This window comes from Accipiter gentilis, chromosome 7 (assembly GCF_929443795.1).
Source record: "Accipiter gentilis chromosome 7, bAccGen1.1, whole genome shotgun sequence".
Taxonomy (NCBI): domain Eukaryota; kingdom Metazoa; phylum Chordata; class Aves; order Accipitriformes; family Accipitridae; genus Astur; species Astur gentilis.
The window spans coordinates 36,045,300-36,066,942 of record NC_064886.1 but is presented as its reverse complement, the minus strand read 5'-3'; the positions used below and the strand labels follow the sequence as shown (position 1 = coordinate 36,066,942).

Below are 21,643 nucleotides of genomic sequence, written 5' to 3'. Positions count from 1 at the left end.
GAATGCCTAAATTTCAATCATATGACCACTCTCCTATATGCATGTACTCAAAATAGGCCATACCAGTCTATAACATTAACCCTCCAGGATTTTCAAGCATGTAAGCTGGCACACCAACATATAGGACAAGTACAAATCTTGCAAGACTCTTAGTTTTGTTTACATTATTTTCCATCTGTATATACAAACACCTATATACACTTATATAGACAATTGGATACACTTTCTGAAATAAACTGCAACTGATATTTCGTATTCAGTTTTTAAAAACTAATCCAAAAGATTAGAGTAACAAAGCATTACTTGTTTGTTTTGCTAATTTGTTTTATATGAGTAGTCATATGTAATGTCACCCAAATGCACTGAAAAAGAGATCTGAGAACCCAGTCCTCTACAGACCTACAGGAAATGGCAGATGTTGTCCCAAAGAATCGATAATCTAAACCAAAAGTTCTAACACCTGAAAAAACAAGCTCAATAAAGGGATCTGAAAGAATCAAACAGGAACAGCTTGGTTAATAGTAGGAAATAACCACTACAATAAATTATGTGCCATGCAGGAAAATGCAAGAAACTGCTTCTTTTCCACCAGGAAAATAGTCTTTTCATATCCTTCTGATATACTAAGTCAGGCTTAGCTCCATAAGAAGAGGAGGAATCTGAGTTGTTTCTTCCAGATGTTACATATTTCTTAATGCAATTTTTAGAGTAGATAGTTTAGAACGTTAATGAAATCTTTAAAAATGTTAATATCTTGCAGTATGCATATGAGTCAAAATCTCTGAACAACTGAATATCCTACCACATGTAACACAACAATGTTTTCAGATTGCTCATGTGTCATTTTAAGGACTTTTTATCATGTGAGGGAAATGGGAAAAATATATTGTATGCAAATGTGTAACTGCAGAAGTATGAAAGGTGCTTGCTATGCATAGAAGAAAAATACCTTCTGTACAGCCCACAGACAATGGAGCAAGCTGGCAGCCTTCAGCATTTTACAGCTGTATAATGAGGACTGTAGGAAGCGTGGCTGTGAAATCCAATAAGCTGCACATTTTACAATTTTTTGTGCATAAACTAATTTTTTTAGAACTCTGATACTGCCTTTTTAACACGTTCTTTTGGAAACAAAAATGTTTTACATCAGAAATTTATATTCAGATCTAGTAATATAGATAACTCTTCAGCAATTATCCTTGCTGATGTTACCTACTGGATGGATATAACTTGTGTGAATGTAATAAGAAAGGACACTGCCTTTTCAGTTTTAAGGTTGGCAGTTCTTTCTTGCTACAACTTATAAGATGGTGCCATTAGAGAGCCTGCAGGTACTCCTTTATAAACTCCCCCGGGTTGCTGTTTGTTAGGATTAGAATACAGTCTGTAACATCACAGGCAACAGTGGAAGGGTAAAATATATTTTATGTTTTCTTTTCCTGTTATTTTTTTGTTCTCCCTTTAGATATCACCATCACTATAGAATATTAGTTGATATTTGTGAGAGATGTGGGAAATAGCTACTCTTTTGTTCAGGACTTTTTGAAAGACTGCTTGTCTCTAATCAATTGACTATTTCATCAGCATTCATTCTGTGAGGTCCCCAGGCAAAGACAGTAAAATTGGATAATCACTGTACACTATATTTCCAAGCGGGGGGGGGGAAAAGTACCATAAGGCTTGTTGATTTCAATGGAAGTTTCAGGTTATGCTCAGGTGTATTGTATAAGAATATAAATAAATAATAAAGTAGCCCTAGCTGTTTACTGCAGAAATTCGATCATTTATAACTTTGTTATGAAAACAGAAAATGGCTGGTATAATCCTGCAGCTTTGATGCTCTGCTCGCTTTGTTTGGTAGAGTGAAGCCTATAATGCCAGCAACTGTAAACCAGGTTGCAAAAGCAGACTCTGAAATATTGCCCCCTCAGGCCACTGTGGAGCAAGCATATGGCAGCAGAGACCACTTGGGCCCCAGGGAAAGGGTACGGTTGAATCAGCTGCCCAGCAGTACTCTACCCGCTGATTCATGAGAAAGCCGTATTGACATCAGCTCCACAGGCAATTGCTTATCTGTATTCATGAAGAAACATTAAGAGCTGCAGATTCAGCAACTAAACAAAGACAGAGGTACCAATTCAGGGCAGAGTGGGGAATGACCAGTGTCAGAAAAAAAATGGATTCTGAACTGGATCTCAATCTTGTTTTCCCAAATGTCAAGTGTGTCCATCAAAGAGATGTCTAACACTGGCTATCTGAATTAACACAGTTTGAGGAGTATTGGTCCCCAGCGTTCCAAAGCTAAATCTTTTGCGTTAGCAGAGGGATGTAAGTTATACTAATAAAAGCTTCTGTGAAAATATTACCACCCTGAATTTAATTTTCTGACCAAGAACTTTCTACCTCGTGGTTAGAGCTTGTCCACATTTCCCACAATTGAAAAAAGAAAGAATACATTCCAGTCCAGTTCTGTGGCATTTCATAGAGCCTCAGTCTGGCAGAAATCTGTGCTGGTCTGCTTCCTCTCATCTGTCTGTTTTCCACTTAGGCATCATCCACTGGCCAGCAAATGGGCTCATGTCACAAGCACAGCTGTTTGGAAAAATGAAATGGCATGCTTTCAAAGCCAACAAAACAAAACCCCTATACCACCTTTATAAACATTTATTTTCTTCAAAATTTGAAATCTGGGAAAATTCTGAAAAATCCTTGCTAAGAGAAGATTTAACCAAAACAGAACGTATCAGAAACCTGAGTCAAAGACTCATTTTCATATAGGCACAGAAAAGAAATACAACAATGTGTTTGATATGTACAAATGAAAGCAACCATAAAGAATTTCAGAAGCAGAATATCTGCAACAAAAACAAGATGTGACAGAGACAAGAATCATCTGGAGAAACGGCAGTAGGATAGATCCTTGTAGATTACATAGGACGAGAGAAACACGCACCTAAAACTGCCAAAATTTTCTCTGCTCTGTCCACATACGGTCAACACACCGCTACGTCTGTCTGTCTGTCCTCATCCTGTGAAACAGCAACATCATAGGAACATGTATTCCTCTGCATGGAACTCCATAAGGGACTATGACTTCAATTCTGATCCAAATGGCTTTTTCCTGAGGAGCTTATCTCCACTGTGTGTCATTTGCACAATGCTCCTTTGTGCAAAGGGAATGTATGTGTGCAAAAATAGAAAATTTGTGACAAATTGCTGACAGATAATGGAGAAGAAAGGGCAACTTTTGTCTAAGAAACCACTACACATTAATAGCTCCATACTTTGCACAGGTAATTCAGGGTTTATTTCTAAGAACCAGATAGTGTCTTCAGAACCTGACCATTCAAGTACTTGCTGCCATTGGTATGAAGTATTTTGAACAATGCCACTGATTCTAGCAATTTTGTATAAAGTCAATGAACTACCTTAGTACACTCAGGACAATATAGGTCAGTGCAACTAAACGGTCAGATTATAAATCCCTAAGGAGCAATATCATAGCTTCACCCATGGTCCTTGAGCTCATAATGGTCATTTAAGAACAATATAAAAACATAATGATATTTTCAGTCAGACCTCATGAGAAATGGAAAGTACAAAAATAATAGCACATGCTCAGAAGTATGTTTTTTCAAGGCTCAGTAATAAATTAAGGAGAACACTGTCTTGGTTTTGAATATATGCTAACCGATTACTTAAGGTTACTGCGATGGTTTAACCCCAGCCAGCAACTAAGCAGCACACAGCCGCTTGCTCGCTCCCCCAACTGATGGGGTGGGGAGAGAATCAGAAAAGTAAAGGTGAGAAAACTCACGGGTTGAGATACAGTCTAACAGGTAAAGCAAAACCTCTGCATGCAAGCAAAGCAAAACAAGGAATTCATCCCCCACTTCCCACGGGCAGGCAGTGTTCAGCCATCTCCAGGACAGCAGGGCTCCATCACGCCTAACAAACACCATCACTCCCAACATCCCCCCTTCCTTCTCCCCCCAGCTTTATGTGCTGAGCATGACATCATAAGGTGTAGAATATCCCTTGGGTCAGTTGGGGTCAGCTGTCCCGGCTGTGTCCCCTCCCAACCCCTTGTGCCCCCCCAGCCTCCTCGCTGGTGGGGTGGGGTGAGGAGCAGAACAGCCCTTGGCTCTGGGTAAGCACTGCTCAGCAGTAATGACAACATCTCTGAACAATCAACACTTGTTTTCAGCACATATCCAAAACATAGCCCCATACCAGACACTGTGAAGAAAATTAACTCTATCCCAGCCAAAACCAGCACAGTTACTTATGACTTTGTTTTTGGAACTGTGTCTGTCGTGAAGAATGTACAGAAGATTTTAAATGCGTGCACACTCACTAAATAAATCTCTCACGTAAAACGCTCTTCAGTACCACAGCTAGTGAATTTGATTATGCACAAGACGAACAAGTAGAGGAACAAGACAACAGGAAGATATAAATTTTCTAACAGCTGTTACATTGTTGTCATATTTTACAACATCTGTTGTTTTTTTTCCTTAGCCTCTGCATTCCCTTTGTATTTACCCTTTGGGCTAATTTGTAGCTGACCCCAGTAATATAGTCCTTTTACTGTACAATTTTGTGACAAACTATCATTGATTTAACAGTCATGCTCAGTGCCTTAAAAAAATCAATGAATACATCGGAAAAAACCCAGTAAGACAGTGTGGTTGATCTTGATAACATTTCAGGTCAGGTTTTTATCACAACTTTCTAATTTATCAAGTTATTTTATTGCTATTCGTATCAGACGTTGCATGTTGATTTCATATTCAGCAGATTTTGTCCTTTTGCAAACAATTTGTAACTGGAAGAGAACTAATGTCTTTGGGAGAACCGGGAAGAAAAGCTACACTGTGTACAGGGTGCTTCTGCTATACATGGCTATACTAAATAACTCTGTTCTGCTTTTAAAAAAAAAAGATTGACTGATTTCTTATTTACAGTGATGTAATCAAGGGCAACCTTTGATCCAAAGGAAAACATTGCTAAGTAGATATGCTTGTGCCAAAATTGGAAATTGATATTCTGCCTCAACTGAAAGCCTAAACTCTTTTCAATAAAGACCTTTTTCCAAAAGGACAAAAATATTATTCTAAGCTTTTTCACATTGTTAATATTTTCAAGTGTTAAAGGCAAAAAGCATTTCTAGTGCAGTGGCTGACTGAATTCCACTGTATGTATTTTAAGATGGGGGGTTTTATGACTGTCAGGGGAGTTCTTAATATTTGGAGATTATTAAAGTTTGTCTGTTTATCTTAATTCAAGCAAACTATGACAGAATTCTCTTCCCTTATGGCTTTTGTTCTTTTTCCATCTGTGTCCTTTTTTATTTCACCAACATGTTTGTCAGTCTACTTCTGTCGTCTGCTGTCTTTCAACATGACACTAGCTGTCCAAACACTCTTGGCTTCACTAAGAATGAAATCAAGAAATTTCACTCCTCATTTCTCTCCTGAAAAAAAGATCCTGAAACTTTACTATTGGGAGACAATATCCACTTTTGCTCCCATTATCACCTCTGCAGCATGCTTTCAGGGAATTCATGAATCTGTGTGTAGCTGAGAAGGCAACACAGAAATACAACATACTCGAGGAGGGTGTCTGTGTTTTTTTCTTTTCTTTTTTTTTTAAATAAGACCAGTCTGAATCACCCTTGTGGATCTTCTAAGATAACATATTATGTAAATGAATAAGAAATCTTCATTGCAGGCACATATACAGAGCTCATAGACAAATGGGAAAAAAATAATGAGTCATAGGGTTCTTCTTCCCAGAAGCTTAGTTGGATCTCTTTTTAAAAGGTTTTAACTGGGTTTCATTCCCAGTATGTCCCTTTACATCTAAAGGTGATTAAACAAGATTTACAGACAAATTAAATTATCTCCTATTTGTGAAATGCAATACTGTTAGAATGAAGTGAATCCACAGATTTCACTTTTTGATCTTTTATTTCTTAAGAAAATTAATATCAGAATTAAAAGATTAAAGGGCTTGGTTTCAGCAAAGAACATATTCTTCATATACACTACCAGCTTTCACAAGCAAATTCAGCGTTCCAGAGTTGGGGAACAGGGCTTACTATGGTAGATTATATGGGAGTTACATAAAAAAAGAAAGGAACACAAGGATGAAATAAGGGAAAACTCAATTTAGTTCTCAAAACTTTTTCCGGAATGTGCTCCTCTCTTTCCTCAAAGAGAGAAATAAATTATTTCAGAATAACTCTGAACACAGTGACGATACACACCACTCAGTATGCGTGTGGGTGTGTGTTCGGTGAAGACAGCTGAAAAGTGAGCATCATTCCTACCGGAGATAACAGTGTAATACTAATCGTCTTTGCACCAAGCAGTGGGAGGAAAGCCATGCAAATCCTTTTCTTTTGTTTTAGTAGGGAAGCTGGATTTTCCAGATGTCACTGATACATAACATAAAAATCAAACAGGCTGGATTGCAGCCATATACATGTGATAATCTCATATATTGGCATACACACACGTTCATACGTATCACATACAGAAAGTTTGCACATACGTTGCAGTTTTCACATCCCCATAGTGTATCACTCATGTTCTAGATAGTCATGCAAAAATACCACTGTCATTTATATAATACATCTCTTCTAGCAAGAAACATAAGACCAGTATCTAATCTACCTATTAGAAAAACTGCATTGTGTTAGAACCTCAATACATCACAGATTAATGAAAAGTTAATGTGTTCATCTGTATTTTATGCATTGCTTTCCACTGAGGTCCAAAAATAAAATGCCTTGTACTGCACCCTCATTACATAAGTACTATATATATAGCATATGAGGTCCTCTTCTGTTTCAGAGCAGTCAGAATTGGTATAAGCATTTTGAGGAAAGAAGAGGTTTAGTAGAACTTTGTTTTATTCTGAATAAGAACACTGACTAGTAATGACTGTGTTGTAGAAATGTCAAGGCTGAAATTAGCAGTGGGTGGAGATCTCTTTAAGGGGAATTAAATAAGTGGATAATGGAAGTGAAATAGTCAGTGTGGAAAAAAAAAATAATTTCTTGAACACTGAAAGGAGACAGTTTTCTTATAAACATTATCAAGGAGTTGAAGTAATTTTAGGAGGACTAACAAAACTTAAAGAAAGTTAAAATAATTTATGGAGCATCATTTAGTACAGCTTTTGTTATTGCTACCTGTGGGTTGATAGAGGAAGGCAGAAGGAAATAGTAACAGCAATATTAGTGAAGGGGTAACATTCTTATCTTCAACTTTCCAGCCTTGAAGTTTGGTTCCATCAGAGATTAAGATGCAGACTTGACTGTATATGCTGCATAGAATTTACAGTCGTTCATTACCCATGTAATGCAATGGCAAACGTACTCTGAGTTTTTAAGTGGCAGCTGAAAATTAGGTTTTGTTTGCAACAAAAGAGCAGGAGTGTATGTTTGTGTTTCTTTAGAGGAATAGCTTGAAAACATACACCCCTAGGAATGTCACATAAAAAATATGCAAAGTTCAGGGATCATAAGGGATAAATGTGCAAAACTTGCACAGTTTCACTAGTAACTGTAATAAATGGCAGACCCCTGAGATAATCTATAAGAAATTTCTACCTATATTTGTGTTGTTAGAATAAACTTGTTTTGGACCAAACTCCTCCTGCAGCCTAAGAATACATAAAAACGCAGAACTACATGATTTCAGAGGCAGTTCAGTGAAGAAGAGTTTCTCTTTCCCCCATCATGCTAGAGGAAACAGGTGCAAAAATATCCTCCAAAAACCAGCTGCCTTCACTATTCCCTAAACTGACATCTATGTCCAGGCATTAGTAATTTCTTCTACAACCTCCTACTCTAAAGTTTTTGCAGATAATGTTTTACCTTTTAATTCATCTCTCATGACATTCCTTCACATTTTTCCCCTCCTCTTTCAACCTAACACTTCTCTCAATTGTTTCACTTCACTTCTCTTTCCTTAATGTTTTATCTTTTATCCTCTTGCTCTCATTGCACTTTTACCATTTTTTAAACCTCGTGTTCATGAGTTCACTAGATTTTTATTCATCTGATCTTCTGACTAGTTTCCTGACAAAATTTTGGGGTTTTTTTCCCCTCATCTTCTTTACAGTGAGTACTCCTTGGATAAGGTCCATGTGTTTACTAAGGATCATAAATATTGATCATATGCACAGGTATAAATTATTTTTATAGTAGCCTTTGTGATCAGAAAACATGTTTTCTTGTCTGCATATATCTTCAATTTCTTTTCTCCTAGAATACCAAGCAAGTCCCATTCATATAAGGATTAACTGCCTTCAATTTCCCTTTCTCATTCTCCTCCTCTCTCCTCTCTCCTTTTTTTCCTTGTTTTTTTTCTAATTTATTTTATTTAATTAAGCCATTTTCTTGCCTAGAGCTTGGCAACATATCTTCTGAAAGCAGGTCCATATTATGTTTGTGCTGCTGTATAATTAAAATTAACTCAACAAGTTAAACTTAAGTTTTAGTAAAAGAACTGACACACAGGCTTGAATAATTCACATATCAGTTTCAGCACAAGCAATTCAATGCATCCAACATATGAAAATCTGTTGAAGCAGTGTTGAGATAAAAAAAAAAAAGAAGCCTCAGGTATCACTGTCTAGTCAGCACACCATGCTTACATTTGAATATGACCTGGTACAACTCGTTGCACTGAATGTGAGAGGACGATTCTGGCTTCTCACACTCCTCTTTTTAACTAAGACAGAATGGTGTTTTTAAAACTTTTTGATGGGGTGCTGCTTTATTTTATGAAGCGCCTTGGCACTCCTTCAATTATCTTTCTTTGACAGATGTAGACAAATTGCTGAAAAGCACATTATCCTCAACCTAATACTAGAAAACATTAGAATTTACTCTGAATTTCATGGCCAAATTTTGATGTCTTTGCTTATACTGGATTCTTATATTACCCTGAAATTGACTTTTTTGGTTTGATGGGTTTATTTCCCTTTTGCTTTAGTGACAACTAAAGATCACCTGCACTTGATACATATGTATCAGTAGGAATTGAGGACCTGAGAACATAAATGTATAAATATATACTTAGAGGTACACATTTGCAAATACCGAACAAGGGACAAACCAAGCAAAAAAATCTAATATATTAATCCAGAAGGAAACAGATTCACACTAATCTGACAAAAATGAATAAGTGTAAGAAAAACACATTAAGAAGATTATTTTCTACTCCTTTCTTTTTCTCCCCTTTCACACAGTTAATTTCTCTTTTCACCATTTTTTTCCACAGCTTTCTGTTTTCCCCTTCCACCTTCCACTCAAATCCTATGGCTAATTGGTTAAGTCCACTCTAGAGTCTAACCATCAATTCCCACACACAGCATCTTTCATTTCAATGTTTTTGGCTGATGACAGTTGCACTTAGAGGAAAACAAATAAGTATGTATCAACACACTGCAAGTACTACATCTGTGTATGAAAATACACAAACAGATAATTAAACATCAACAAAGTATCAATAGGATTAGAGTGTCATGTTGGAACAAATCTTGATAAATCCTTCTCAATAACAATACTCTAACTACAGTGTCATAGGGGGAATATAAATTCAGCCCATTAAAGTGCTGTTGGACAAAGAAAGACACATTAATACATCTGTTAGTCATTTTCTTACTACTAAGGGACTCTACTATTGTGCTGCAGATGAAAGCATTGGCCAAGAAGAGATTTGAAAATATGCAAATTAATGCTAACAACATAATAAATATCTTATTATTCATCAACAACTCAATGGCATACTGCTGTAGTTTAAACTGTGAGTAATCAAAGTTTGTCAATGTTTAGACATACATACCTACAACAGACATTTCTGGAACCGTGGCATGATATGGACCATCGACAAACTCTGGGGCATTGTCATTGATGTCTTGAACCTTAATAATGAATTCTGAAGGAGGCTCCAGAGGCTGGTTTGTGTCCCTGTCGACCGCTTGAGCTGTTAGTGTGTATTCAGCTTTTTCCTCACGGTCAAGCCTTTTCATTGCATGAATGTCTCCAGTCTTGTCATTGATCACAAAGATTGTTCCAGCTCCATCTCCTGACAGAATATACTTGATTTTGCTGCTGCCAGGATCCAGGTCTGTGTGTAACTAAAAGGAAAAAAAGCATTTTAGAGACAAAAAATTACACCCAGAATTTTTTTTGCATTGTTCTAACCATGCATTTTGTCAAGCTATTCTTCTGTACTTTAATCTTAGCACCAGTGATCCACATCTTAGCTTGAATACACAAGGAGAGCAGGGATTTGTATGCATACTAATCAAAAGTGAATGTAATCATAGCTGTAATTAGACTTTCTATTTAAAAAGCAGCTGTTATATATATTTTAAATCCCTGTTCTAAAATGTAAATGTCTTCAGAACTATTATCAGCCAAAATGAACAAGCACAAAATGTCCTTAACCTATTAGATCAAAGGGCGAATAAAGGATTAACAATAATATATATTTTAATCTTTTTGCTTATAATTTATTGTTACTTTCAGCTTACTTTCAGGTGACTGAAAGTGGCTGAACACTGGCATCTGTGTAAATGTTGCAATGGACAGCATTCACAGAAATTTAGAACCATATCATAACTCAGCTCTTAGCAGAACTTAAAAGGTTTTAAGATCTTTATTCTAAAAGTATTTCCCCTGAAAGAAAGCTTTGTTAAAGCAAGTTTCCAGAAATGTAAGAACAGCCCTTACACACATCTTCCCATTCTCCTCAATGCCCCATTAGAAAAAATAATACTTAGATTGTACTTGGCTTTTCAAAAAACAAGATAGGATTATAATAATCTGAAACAGTATGGGAAAAATAGGTTTTCTTCTTTACTTTGAAGTTTTTTGTTAATTAAAAGCCTAAACTGAAGAACACTGGAGACAAACAAAGGACTTCCATTGATTTTTTTGCAGGCTCAGAGCCAAGTACTAAATAGCAGATTATCTCCAATAATTTTTAATTTGCGAGGGCGAGCGCACCAATTGGTGGACCATATGTATTAGTGTCAACACATTAAAAAATACAGGATAATAACTTAAATATACAGTAACAGTGCTTTAAATTCTATTTACTATTAAATCTAACACACTCAATATGAACAATAAGAAGAAATGAATATCACATCATTAGAAACGTAAGTTGCATTTATTATTATTTATCTCTGCCACATAAAAGATAGTCTGAAGGAAATACGTACAACCTGTTTAGGATAGCTGCAACACGACTTACAACAACTACTACTAGACTTGTTCCTGTTTGCTCGTTTTTGTGCAGACAGCTCAATAGAAATTGTTGCTGGTTATGCATACTTTTCAATTGATAGCAGTGGTTGCTAGGGCCGGGCAGCATTGTCATTTGATATAAGGACCTGCATTAGGATGTTAAAATAGGCGTGGGAAAAAAAGCCTTGTAACACTGGCTACAGCCAAGCCACAAGTAGATTTGTATGTCATACCACAAGTAGGCTCTGCAGGTTCTTCAGTAGATAATTGGTCGCATACAGTTATATCCGCAAATTAGCTGTTCAGGAATAAGAGATTAGAAAACTCGTTAACAGCACCTTACAAAAAAGGAATCTTGAATTGCTGCAATGAGCACAGCGGACAATGGCAGTCAGGTCTGATTTTCCAGTTGATCTGGTTTATTATACACACAAAATCCTGGGCCGCCAGTGTATTCTCTGCTCTGCAATAATAGCAGAACTCCCACTGACTACAAGAGGTGTAACTTCATCCTCTGTGTTTTGCTGGGTAACACGTTATTACCACACCAGCTATTACCATGCCACTGTTTTAACAACTTTTCAAAAGCACTTTAACTGTCTGTGAATATGAATGACTCAATCCAGTTCACTCTTCCTACCCAAACCACATGAACATACATGTAGACATCACGTGACAGCTGAGTCCTTTTCCAAAAAAGCAATGTTTTTCTTTTTGTAGTGGCTATCAGCTTCTAGTTGAGAACAATCAGCATAATTTATGTTAATTTAAGTTAACAGCACTCTCCTGTTGGTTGGTACTGCAGTTTTATCCCTCAGTCACACATGTTATTACAACTTTTTTTTTTTTTTTTTTTTTTTTTTTGGTCTTAAAGATTATTGTCCTTATGACCAGGATTATACTCAATGTAGATGTCAGCAACATAAAAAATTATTTTCAGGGTCCCAGAGCCTGTCAAGATCAATCCAGAATCTGCTTGTGTATTAAACAGATTGTTTATAATTTAAGCATCTATTTGATCCCTGAATAAGATCTATACGTTATTAACATTGCATATGAAGGTTGTGGCAGAATATTCATAGCTGAATTACAGTGATGTCATATCACAACATTGTGTTGACAGGCACAACTTGGCAAAGCAATTGGGAACATCTCAGTTCACCCAATTCCACAAAGCCTTACAGTGAAAAATTACAATCTGAATTTCTGAGAAGGCACTGGCTGAATAAACTAGATATTTCACGCAAGTATTTGAGATTGTTCAAAGATTCACCAATTTGCTATTTGCTAATAAGTAGGAGAGGCTGTCGGTATAATCTCCAGTGTAAGTTTTACCCGTATTATCCAAAGGAAGTTATGGTTCATAAATCAGCTCTGGTATAAATTAATGTAAAGCTGTAAAACCTTTGCAGTGCTAGTAAAATACCAACAGTTAAAATGAAAAAAAGTCTATGATACTATTGTTTCTTCTAATAAATTAAAGCCCTTTGTATCAAAAGAAAGAAACAGATATTGCTATTTGAAACACTATAAAATGAAGGGCTAAATATTAAATAAAAAGTGGAAGAGCTAGAAACATTTTATAATCTTAAAGTTGAAACCAAGTATAAAAAAAAGCCATAAATATAGCATTTACTGAAATCATATATACTTTTTATGGTGACCATCCAGGCTGACAGATTAAAATATCTTTTCTAGATTTTGAAGCTCTTACACTCTAATATCAAAATATTATGACAAATGACCTATGGAAGAGCCATTTTTCCAAAGTAATTTCATTGTTTGGATACAGGATTAAAACATCATCATCTACTTACAAAGTTAAATCACAGAACTGAAGTGAAATTCTAAGCCAGAAAGCACAGCATTTTTTCCAAGTAATATTTCCTCTCTTCTACCAGATGTGAATGATAATTTACAGCAATCGTCAGGCTTCAGCAAGCTGTGTTCATGTGAAGGTTAAAGATCATTAAACACATAATTATATAGGGTCTAGGTGAATGATAGAGAGGCATAATGAATATGATAAATGAGTATCAGTTTCTGCTGAAAAAGCCTCACAAATGTTGTAAATGTGAAACTGCTTTCCACACCTGTAGCTTTATTTGTTGCGCCTGTGCTTGAAAGCTGACCTCCTGTTTTTCAGAGCACTATCGAGAAACATAACAAGAATTTCTATTTTAAAAAGGAGACATCTATAGCTAGCCCCTATGTTCCAATACTAGACAGCATCCCAAAACAAACAGAAAAGCATGTTTACTGAAAAACTTAATCATGTTCACAGTGAGTCAAACTCGCTTCCTTCATGTGAGATTCAATTAATTAGACTTCAAAGGAAGTGAAATCTTCCTCCATCACTGCCCTACCTGTGGAACTATAAATTCAAAGATCTCTCTCCCTTAAAGTAGCAGATGCAACACCATCACCCAAATCATGCCTGGATTTATGGCAACAGGAGATGTCTTGGATCCTCTCCTAGTTTTAATGGTGACACAGATGCCCTGTATTAATACCCAACTAATGGCTCCCATGTAGCCTCAGCAAAGGTTCATTCCTAAATAATGAAATTCATTCAAAATGAATCCTGTGAACACTGCAGTTTCTAATCATTATTAATTCCTTTGCTATTCTATGTTATAATACAGATGATAATCAATGGAGCCAGTATTAACGGTGACAGCACACCCAGTGTACTTCCACAAAACTAACATTATTTTCACTAATAATGAATGTGTATCTAAAAGTATTCCCAACACACTGTTCAAATATATAACATATATTTATAGGCTCCCATGTACACACATACAAACATGCATAATTACAATCAATGCAAGAGAAATTGCAGAGGTGAAACTTACTCAAAGAGCCTCTACATTCTGTAGATATAAAAGTACTACTGTTACTGATTTGTTATTGATTTGTTATTAGTTAGAATTAATCATATTCAATTTTAATAGGAATACAGAATTATAAGAAATATTTTAGCAAAACCTACATATCTATTGCATTTTACACAACAACCAACAGCTGCTGTGAAATCCTCTGTATAACCCTGTACCAAGGCCGGAGGAACTGGCCAAAATCATCTAGTAGGAACATTTAGAACTTAGATAACAAGCTTAAGATTTAAGATAATTTGGATATAGTAGGAATATATTATAACCTAGAAGAATGTATAAGATGTCAGAATTTCAAATTAATGGAAACTGATAAGTTCTTTATGAAGCAACTTGTAGTTATCTGCCAAGAAACAGTTAGTTACCTGCCAAGGGCCAAACTGCGCAGAATCACCTAAGGAAGGTCAAGAAGCGGACAAGTGAGGAAGACTATGAAAGACCACCAGAGGACTCTAGAAGACCACCAGAGACCTTCAATGCGCTTGCATAAAGGACATTAACATATGCTAATAAAGTCCCAGAAATCTAATGAATATGCATAACATTTCTCGGAAATCTAATGAATATGAATGAATAAGTTCAATATAAGGTGTATGATTTTGGTGTTCAGGTGGGCGTGGTTTTTGAGAGGACTCACCCACACGCCCGGCCGTCAATAAAGAAGTGTCTGCTTATCTACACTAAATTGGTGTTGATAAGTTCTTTATTCCGAGTTTTTCGGCAACACTACTTTGCAGTAAACAACAAATACATGAGCGATTCTCCTATTCTATAGATACTTGTTCATCGTATTTTTAACCACATTTTCTTATCAAGTACTTTGTCCAAAACTATGTATGCAGCCAAGGACTTAATATACGGACAAAGGCTGCAGAAGCTCCAAGCTAGGTTTGTGAAGTTCTTTTGCAATTCTGAGTACACAGAGAGATTTATGAGTCTCTTCTGCAGATGGAAACTGTCTCACCTGCTCTCATTCAGCTACCTGGCAAATCAATGGTAGTCAAAACCGCAGCTTGCTCAGCACAATGAATTTCATGTTGAAGCCATGTGTTCACCATCAGGAAAGTACATAATGCACTTGGGTCTGGTCCATACCCAGAGTCAGCAGAAAGCTGTTAACTGGCCTTAGTAGTAGAATTGGGCACTGCAAGTCCTCTCCAGGTGTGTTGTTGGTGCACAACTTGATACAGGCTAGCCCGTAATGAGATGCATCATCAAAGGGAGGATTTGTAACCCAAAATTCCTCATATTACTAAAAAAGCATAAATATATCAGTAATTCACAAGGAGGGGCAGGGGGAGCTATATATTATGAAAATGCTCCTGGACATTTTTAATTAAGAAAAGAAAAAGTGGCATTATGTAGTCAAGTTTTTATTTGAGTTTGTTAGAAAGTAATTAATTCATCCTCATGTAATTACAAGGGAATTACCCCTTACTTGTTTCAAGGGAAAAGGCATAATCTGCCCTTAAACTTCATTTTAAAATTTGCATCATTCTTCTCCTTCCTAACTCTGGAATCTTTTTTAAGGGATTAACTAGTGCATCACTGATTTTCACCTGAAGTTACACAGGTAGACACACAACACACTAACACCATCCTAATGCTTCAGGTTCTTCTATTTTTTTACCTATGTCTTGCAATGAAATTGCTCATTTATGAGGCAGAACCCATTTAATGAACTTAGAGACAGAATTTGCAGCTTTTATGACTCTTTTCCACAACTGCTGGGTTCTAAGAAGCTCTAGCTCATTCTGTGAAAGTATGGAAGGATTTAAGTGACTTCTACAATCACTGCTTTCAAAAACTGTAACGCACCTTATTCATCATGTGCTTCTTTCTGTATGTGACTTTGCAGGTGGGTTTTTTTTCTAAAAATACAAACATCATTAGGTTTTACAGAAGATTTTTGTGTGTATTGTTGATGTGCTCTGACACATAATAGACCATGAGCACATTTATTGATAACTCAAGTTTAAAAAAATCATTCATAATTAAACTATTATAAATAGATTCAATTAATTTGCACACAACACAGATTTAATACAGTGAACGTAATTTCAATTTAATAGAAATTTTCATATTCTCCATGGATAGGCTGATCCCATCTTTAATACTGGGAGTTATAGGTGCACAATGGGGAAGAGGAAAACCAAATATTCTGCATTATTATTCAGGGTAATGACAAATAGGGGCACAGATTTGATGTACCTGACAAAATGTCAGTACTTGGAACACTTTCAGAAAGGAAACAGCCATGTCCATGGATGACAAAGGTTTCATTTACGATACAAGAATCATGTAACTTGAAGCCTCTGGAGTAACTGTCGAAAGACATTACAACTCACACTTCTCAGCTGCAGTTTCATAACCATATTCAAAGAGAATTAAAGCAATAATATCCCTAACACTTTCATTTAAGAGTGTAATCTCTGCTTTTGTCTGCCTCAGTTTCCTACCATGTCATTTGAGTATCTTTGATTCCAGATGGCTTCTTTTATGTTTCTGTTTATTCTTTGCTACTGCTTTTTTATTCTATTTGATTTGCTAATTTTGTCTCTGTTTATATTTATACTGCAACTGTGCACAAACTGCTTTTCATTGCTTACCTCTTGGTATCATCTTATCATACACTAGAGTGAACTGTTGTTTAAAAACTGGAAACAAGATTGGGATCTAACAATCTCTTTGTTCTAATTCACTGATTATGACCAACTGATGCAAGAAAAGAGCTCAGGAATGGGACCGAATCTTGATCTGAGTCCTTCCTGTTTAGAGCACCATTGGTCCTTTCTGTACGTGTCATGTATTGCCTTCCTTACCAGGCTGAATTAATAATTTTTAATATCTATATTCACTCAATGTCATGGGAGACAAAAGATAGCTATACTTGTTTTTTACAGATGGGAGGAACAGAGGAAGATAGAAACCCACATTCGGTCTCACAAAGATCCATATTAGGAAAAAACATCCAGACTATAAGACTACCCATGCCATTCCTAAACAGGTCTACACATTTATCTCCAGTTAATCACAGTATCAATTTTTTATTAGAATTGTTATGTGTTGCTGGTGGTGTTTCACAGAAGTTGTTCCCCCTGCCAGGGGAACTCCCTAAGAGGGAGGAAACCATGCCCCCAGGTGCAAAGTCTTCCTCAAATCCACAATCACATGTTCATCTTCAGTGGTTGTGATGGCAACAAAGACAAGGTAATTTGTTTCTACTCTTTACTGACTTCATTCCAAAGCATGGTCTCAGGTTGATCTTTCTGTATAAATTTCTTATATACCTTGCTTCTTCTGAATCCTTATGTTAAGCCAGATGATAGCTAAAGCTTTCTGTTTTCCTAGTTCTGGCCTTGGCCCTTTCCATTTGGGAATACCATCTGCCTTCCCTTCTGTCCTGAGAACACCACCACCACATATGACCTGTGTCCTGCCGCAGCTTGGACTGCCACTTTTAGTCACTGCTTTCTGCAGCTATTTAACGCCCAAATGTCCTGTGTCAAGTGGCCTCAGATGGCTGGCACCTTTTTGTAGCTGGCTTTCTGCCTAGCTTGGAGTTCATGTAACTATTTCTGAACCCAGACTGCTGTTCCTTTCTGGTGTTCCAGCAGACACCACTCCTGTAAAAAGGTCTTGTTTTTTTAACCCAACCATTTCTGATACTTGGAAACATGCAATGGAATTGTGTCTTGTTGCCAAAGAGGAATCCTTTCCCATCTCATTTATGTCTCTATTATTTCATCTACAGTGTACTGTGGTTCACCACAGGAGATGTGAAAGCTGGGTATAGAGAGCCTCAAAAATTGCATGCAGTTTTACTCTTGTAAAACATATTCCCTCTTCTGTGTCTTTATTGGGGAAAAAAAGTATCTGTCTGTCATCTCCTACTGTTTGGGGTCAAAGCATTTATACTAACAATTCCAGTGCTTCAGGCATTATAATTAACAGTGCCTCCTGCACTTGTCATTCTTTTCCCAACTCAGTGAAATAGCAGTAAAGCCGTTTACTCCCTCCTCCATCTTGTCAGTCTTGAACACAAACTACACTGTTGTTTCTACTACCTTAAGACTGTGTGAAGTCTCCAAACATGACTTCAGAAGACTGCTCCCTTTTGGCTGTCAATTTCTACTACCAGCAGCGTCCATCTTGCTGCTCCTTCCTCCATATAGACAAAAGATGGGGAAGGCTGTGAAAAACCTTAAGCCATAGGAATTTCCCATTCCACATGCTGGCCAGTTCAGCAGTTCCTATATACCAAATCCTTCTCTTTTGTTCTTTTAATAATAATCATCTTATTCACACTGTTCTGTGCTTTTCTTCCGTGTTGTTTGAGATTTATTTTTTCTTTCGTCTTTAAAAGCTTATTATAACTTGCTAGGCTTCATTCTCAGGCACAGAGTACATTGCACTTGAGCGCTAAGACCTCTTTGTGTTTTTCAAATTATTTTCTCAAGTGAATGTCAAAGCAATATCTTATAATACATACTCTTAGGATTGCAGAAGAGGAATAAAAAAGTTAATCACTACATACCCACAGCAGTAATTTGAAGGCTGCTTACGAAATCTGTCAAACTAGACAAGCTATAGCCTAGATCAGCAAAGGCATAAAAAAATACAATAGGCCAGTGTGGTCAAAGGTGACAGGATATTTCTATTTACTTAAGCATATTTAAGTTGTCATGATTTTACAATCCTTCAAGGCTCTGCTTTCAGCTGCTTTCACCACCCTGGCTTCTGATCATGCTTTGCTCACAATGATTAGGAGGATCCCACTGATAATATATTTAACTCATCTTCCTTTTCAATAAAAGAATTTCAAATCCATGCAGAATGCATTCTGTTATTTAATAATATTTAATAAAACAAACCTGAAAGCATTAAAATACCTTTTTTTGAAGGCAATTTTCAAACTTAAGATGACTGCTTAGCATACTTCAGTGTCTGAACATAAGGAAGTAAGTACTGTCTAAAACCACATAATGTGTAAATCTGGCAGTGCAAATAGAAAGCTCTTTTCTCGCAATTGGCTGTCAAACACATCTACAGTGCAGAAATATAAACATGAGCTATGCAGCCAGCTTTGAGCTAAAATTGAAAACTGTTGAGAAGGTAACTGAGTGAAATAAAGAGAACTGAAAAATTAAATTGTGAGTACTTACATACTGATTATCTTATAAACTATCTGCTTACATGTGATAATATATCTTACTTTAGTGTACTTACACTAACCTGTGAACTGCGCATGTGGGTACAGTATCAACTTTTTCCTACTAAAAATATTTTTCAAGTTACATGGAATGTGAAAATAAATACAGCTAGGAAATGCTGCAAAGCAAGTTCCTTAGGAGATGTCAAACAAAACATTAGTTCTTCAGAGCTACTATGTTCGCAGTTACATAGTAACATCAGTGTCATACATCAGAATAAATCGATATAGGATAAAGGATAGATAGAGGGTAATTTGATTATTTTTCCCCATTTTCTTGCAGTTAGATGTTTATTAGGGATAACTTCTGCAGAATTGTAAGTTATTCAGAAGAACCTGGTTGAAACTAGTTATTATGATTTCATGCAGTTTCACAAGAAATTATTTGCCACATCACTTGTGTGGTTTTCAAAGCTTCCTAATGTAATTTCCCATGCATTTCCACTGTCATGCTTTCCTGTGAATTTCTTACAAACTGACTTGCAAAGGTTATGTGTCTCAATGTGATCAATTTGCAATACCATTAAATTTGAAATATTTTTTTAAACCACTAGAGATAGATCATAGCTTCTTCCATTGTTAATGCTTTTCTGGAAGAATTGAGAGAGGAAAGGAGAACACAAACCATTACACATAGACAATGTTAAATATGCAGAAATAAACAACTATGCCCACTCCAGCAGTGTTTGATGTTTAGTAATATATTACCTCTGATTCTCTAGCAACTTGTATTGAGTCCTGTAGTCCCCTTCTTAATACATATGGAGACTAAAGTCTCAGTGACAATTATCACTTTCTTTGGCACATCAGATAATCTGACCTGTTTCCAAGGAGGAAGAAATAGCTGTGCTATGATTATAAGTGTGGGCACTGTTTGGAGTATGTGTCATTTGCTGTAAACACCTATCCTACCTGTGATTCAAAACATTCAAAATTTGGGGTCAATGTCCCATCAAAAAAAAGAAACTCTGGCTCAGCATGAATACAGACAAATTGTATACAAATCAGTATCACAAAAGCTGTAAGTGTGCAACATATGTCAATCTCAAAACAGCCAGAATCCATACAGACTTAGCAATGATTTAGTCTAGACCTTAATCTAAGTCGTCTGAGCTCATGGTGAAGACTACTGTGGGAGGCTGTGGGAGACGTCTGTACTAATTTAATGATGATTGAATCACTGTCGGTTTTCTCTACCCACACAAGTTTGGTAGTGCTCATATCACTCTGTGAGCACAGAACAGCCAAAACCCCATATGGGGTTCATCCTATACTCTCCCCATTCAGCTGTTCATTGCATTTCTCTACCAGGACTTTCTTTTTAGAAAGGACAAGTGACCAGCTATCCTGCACTAATATCTTCTGGGGCTGTGAGTAGCAGAGAAGATACACAATACACACTAGACTGAAGTTAAAAGGCAAAGAAGCATTATGATTTCTCAGGACCGCTTTTCAAATGATACATGTACTCCTCCTCCTTCAAAGAACTGATTTTTAAGTTGCCCTCTGGAGAATGCAATGGCCATAAAAGGAGCAGCAAAGGAGGGAAATGGCCACATAAGGGAGATCCTTGAAGATCTCCAAGGACTCTGCTGAGGTTTCTCTAATAAAATGAGTTCAGGTATCTACTGGAAGGGCTCAGGAAAAAAAAGAATAATAATAATAAAATAAAAAAAAAACTTAAGAAGATGAGAAAGAGGTATTATATTGAGAACTGAAATTTTTAAATGATCCAAATGATACCCTAGATACAAGAATGACACAAAATCCAAATATCTTATGTATATTCCTGCTATTTATCTGCAAGAACTCTACCAAGAGAACCAAATGACAGCTGGTTAGCCAGGCAGCTGACAACTGCAGAGTCAGTACTCATCTATAAATAATGATTATTAATTACTTGTATTACAATAACACACAGAGGTCCTTGTTGACACAACGGCTCTGTTATACTCTATGCTGCAACCTTCACTCAGCTTACTTCACTGTCCTCTGCTTATGGTGAAATATCAAATGATCTTTTTTCTCCTTCCCTTTTTCTGAAAAAGAGACAAGAAAGAATGAACCCAGAATACATAATTTCAGAAATTACTTTCTAAGACATTGGATAATTTCTACAATTACCACCTATGGATGCAGTATGGCTCAAACTCATGGAAAAAAAGGGGCTGAATTCTTGCAGAAATTTCTAGTCCTAAGATGATTTATTTATTTATTTTTTAACATGAATGGTTTTAGGCTCTTGTCCTGGTTTCAGCT

At 36.4% G+C, this 21,643-nt stretch overlaps 1 protein-coding gene across 4 annotated transcripts in view; it reads right to left on the bottom strand.

The window, feature by feature from the left end:
• CDH8 (cadherin 8) overlaps nt 1-21,643 on the bottom strand; it is a 389,193-nt gene that overhangs the window by 84,603 nt on the left and 282,947 nt on the right. For all 4 annotated transcript variants that reach the window (XM_049806245.1, XM_049806244.1, XM_049806246.1 and 1 more), the window contains one exon: nt 9,864-10,158. In XM_049806245.1, the coding sequence (XP_049662202.1) occupies nt 9,864-10,158 (295 nt within the window). The remainder of the gene's footprint in view (nt 1-9,863; nt 10,159-21,643) is intronic.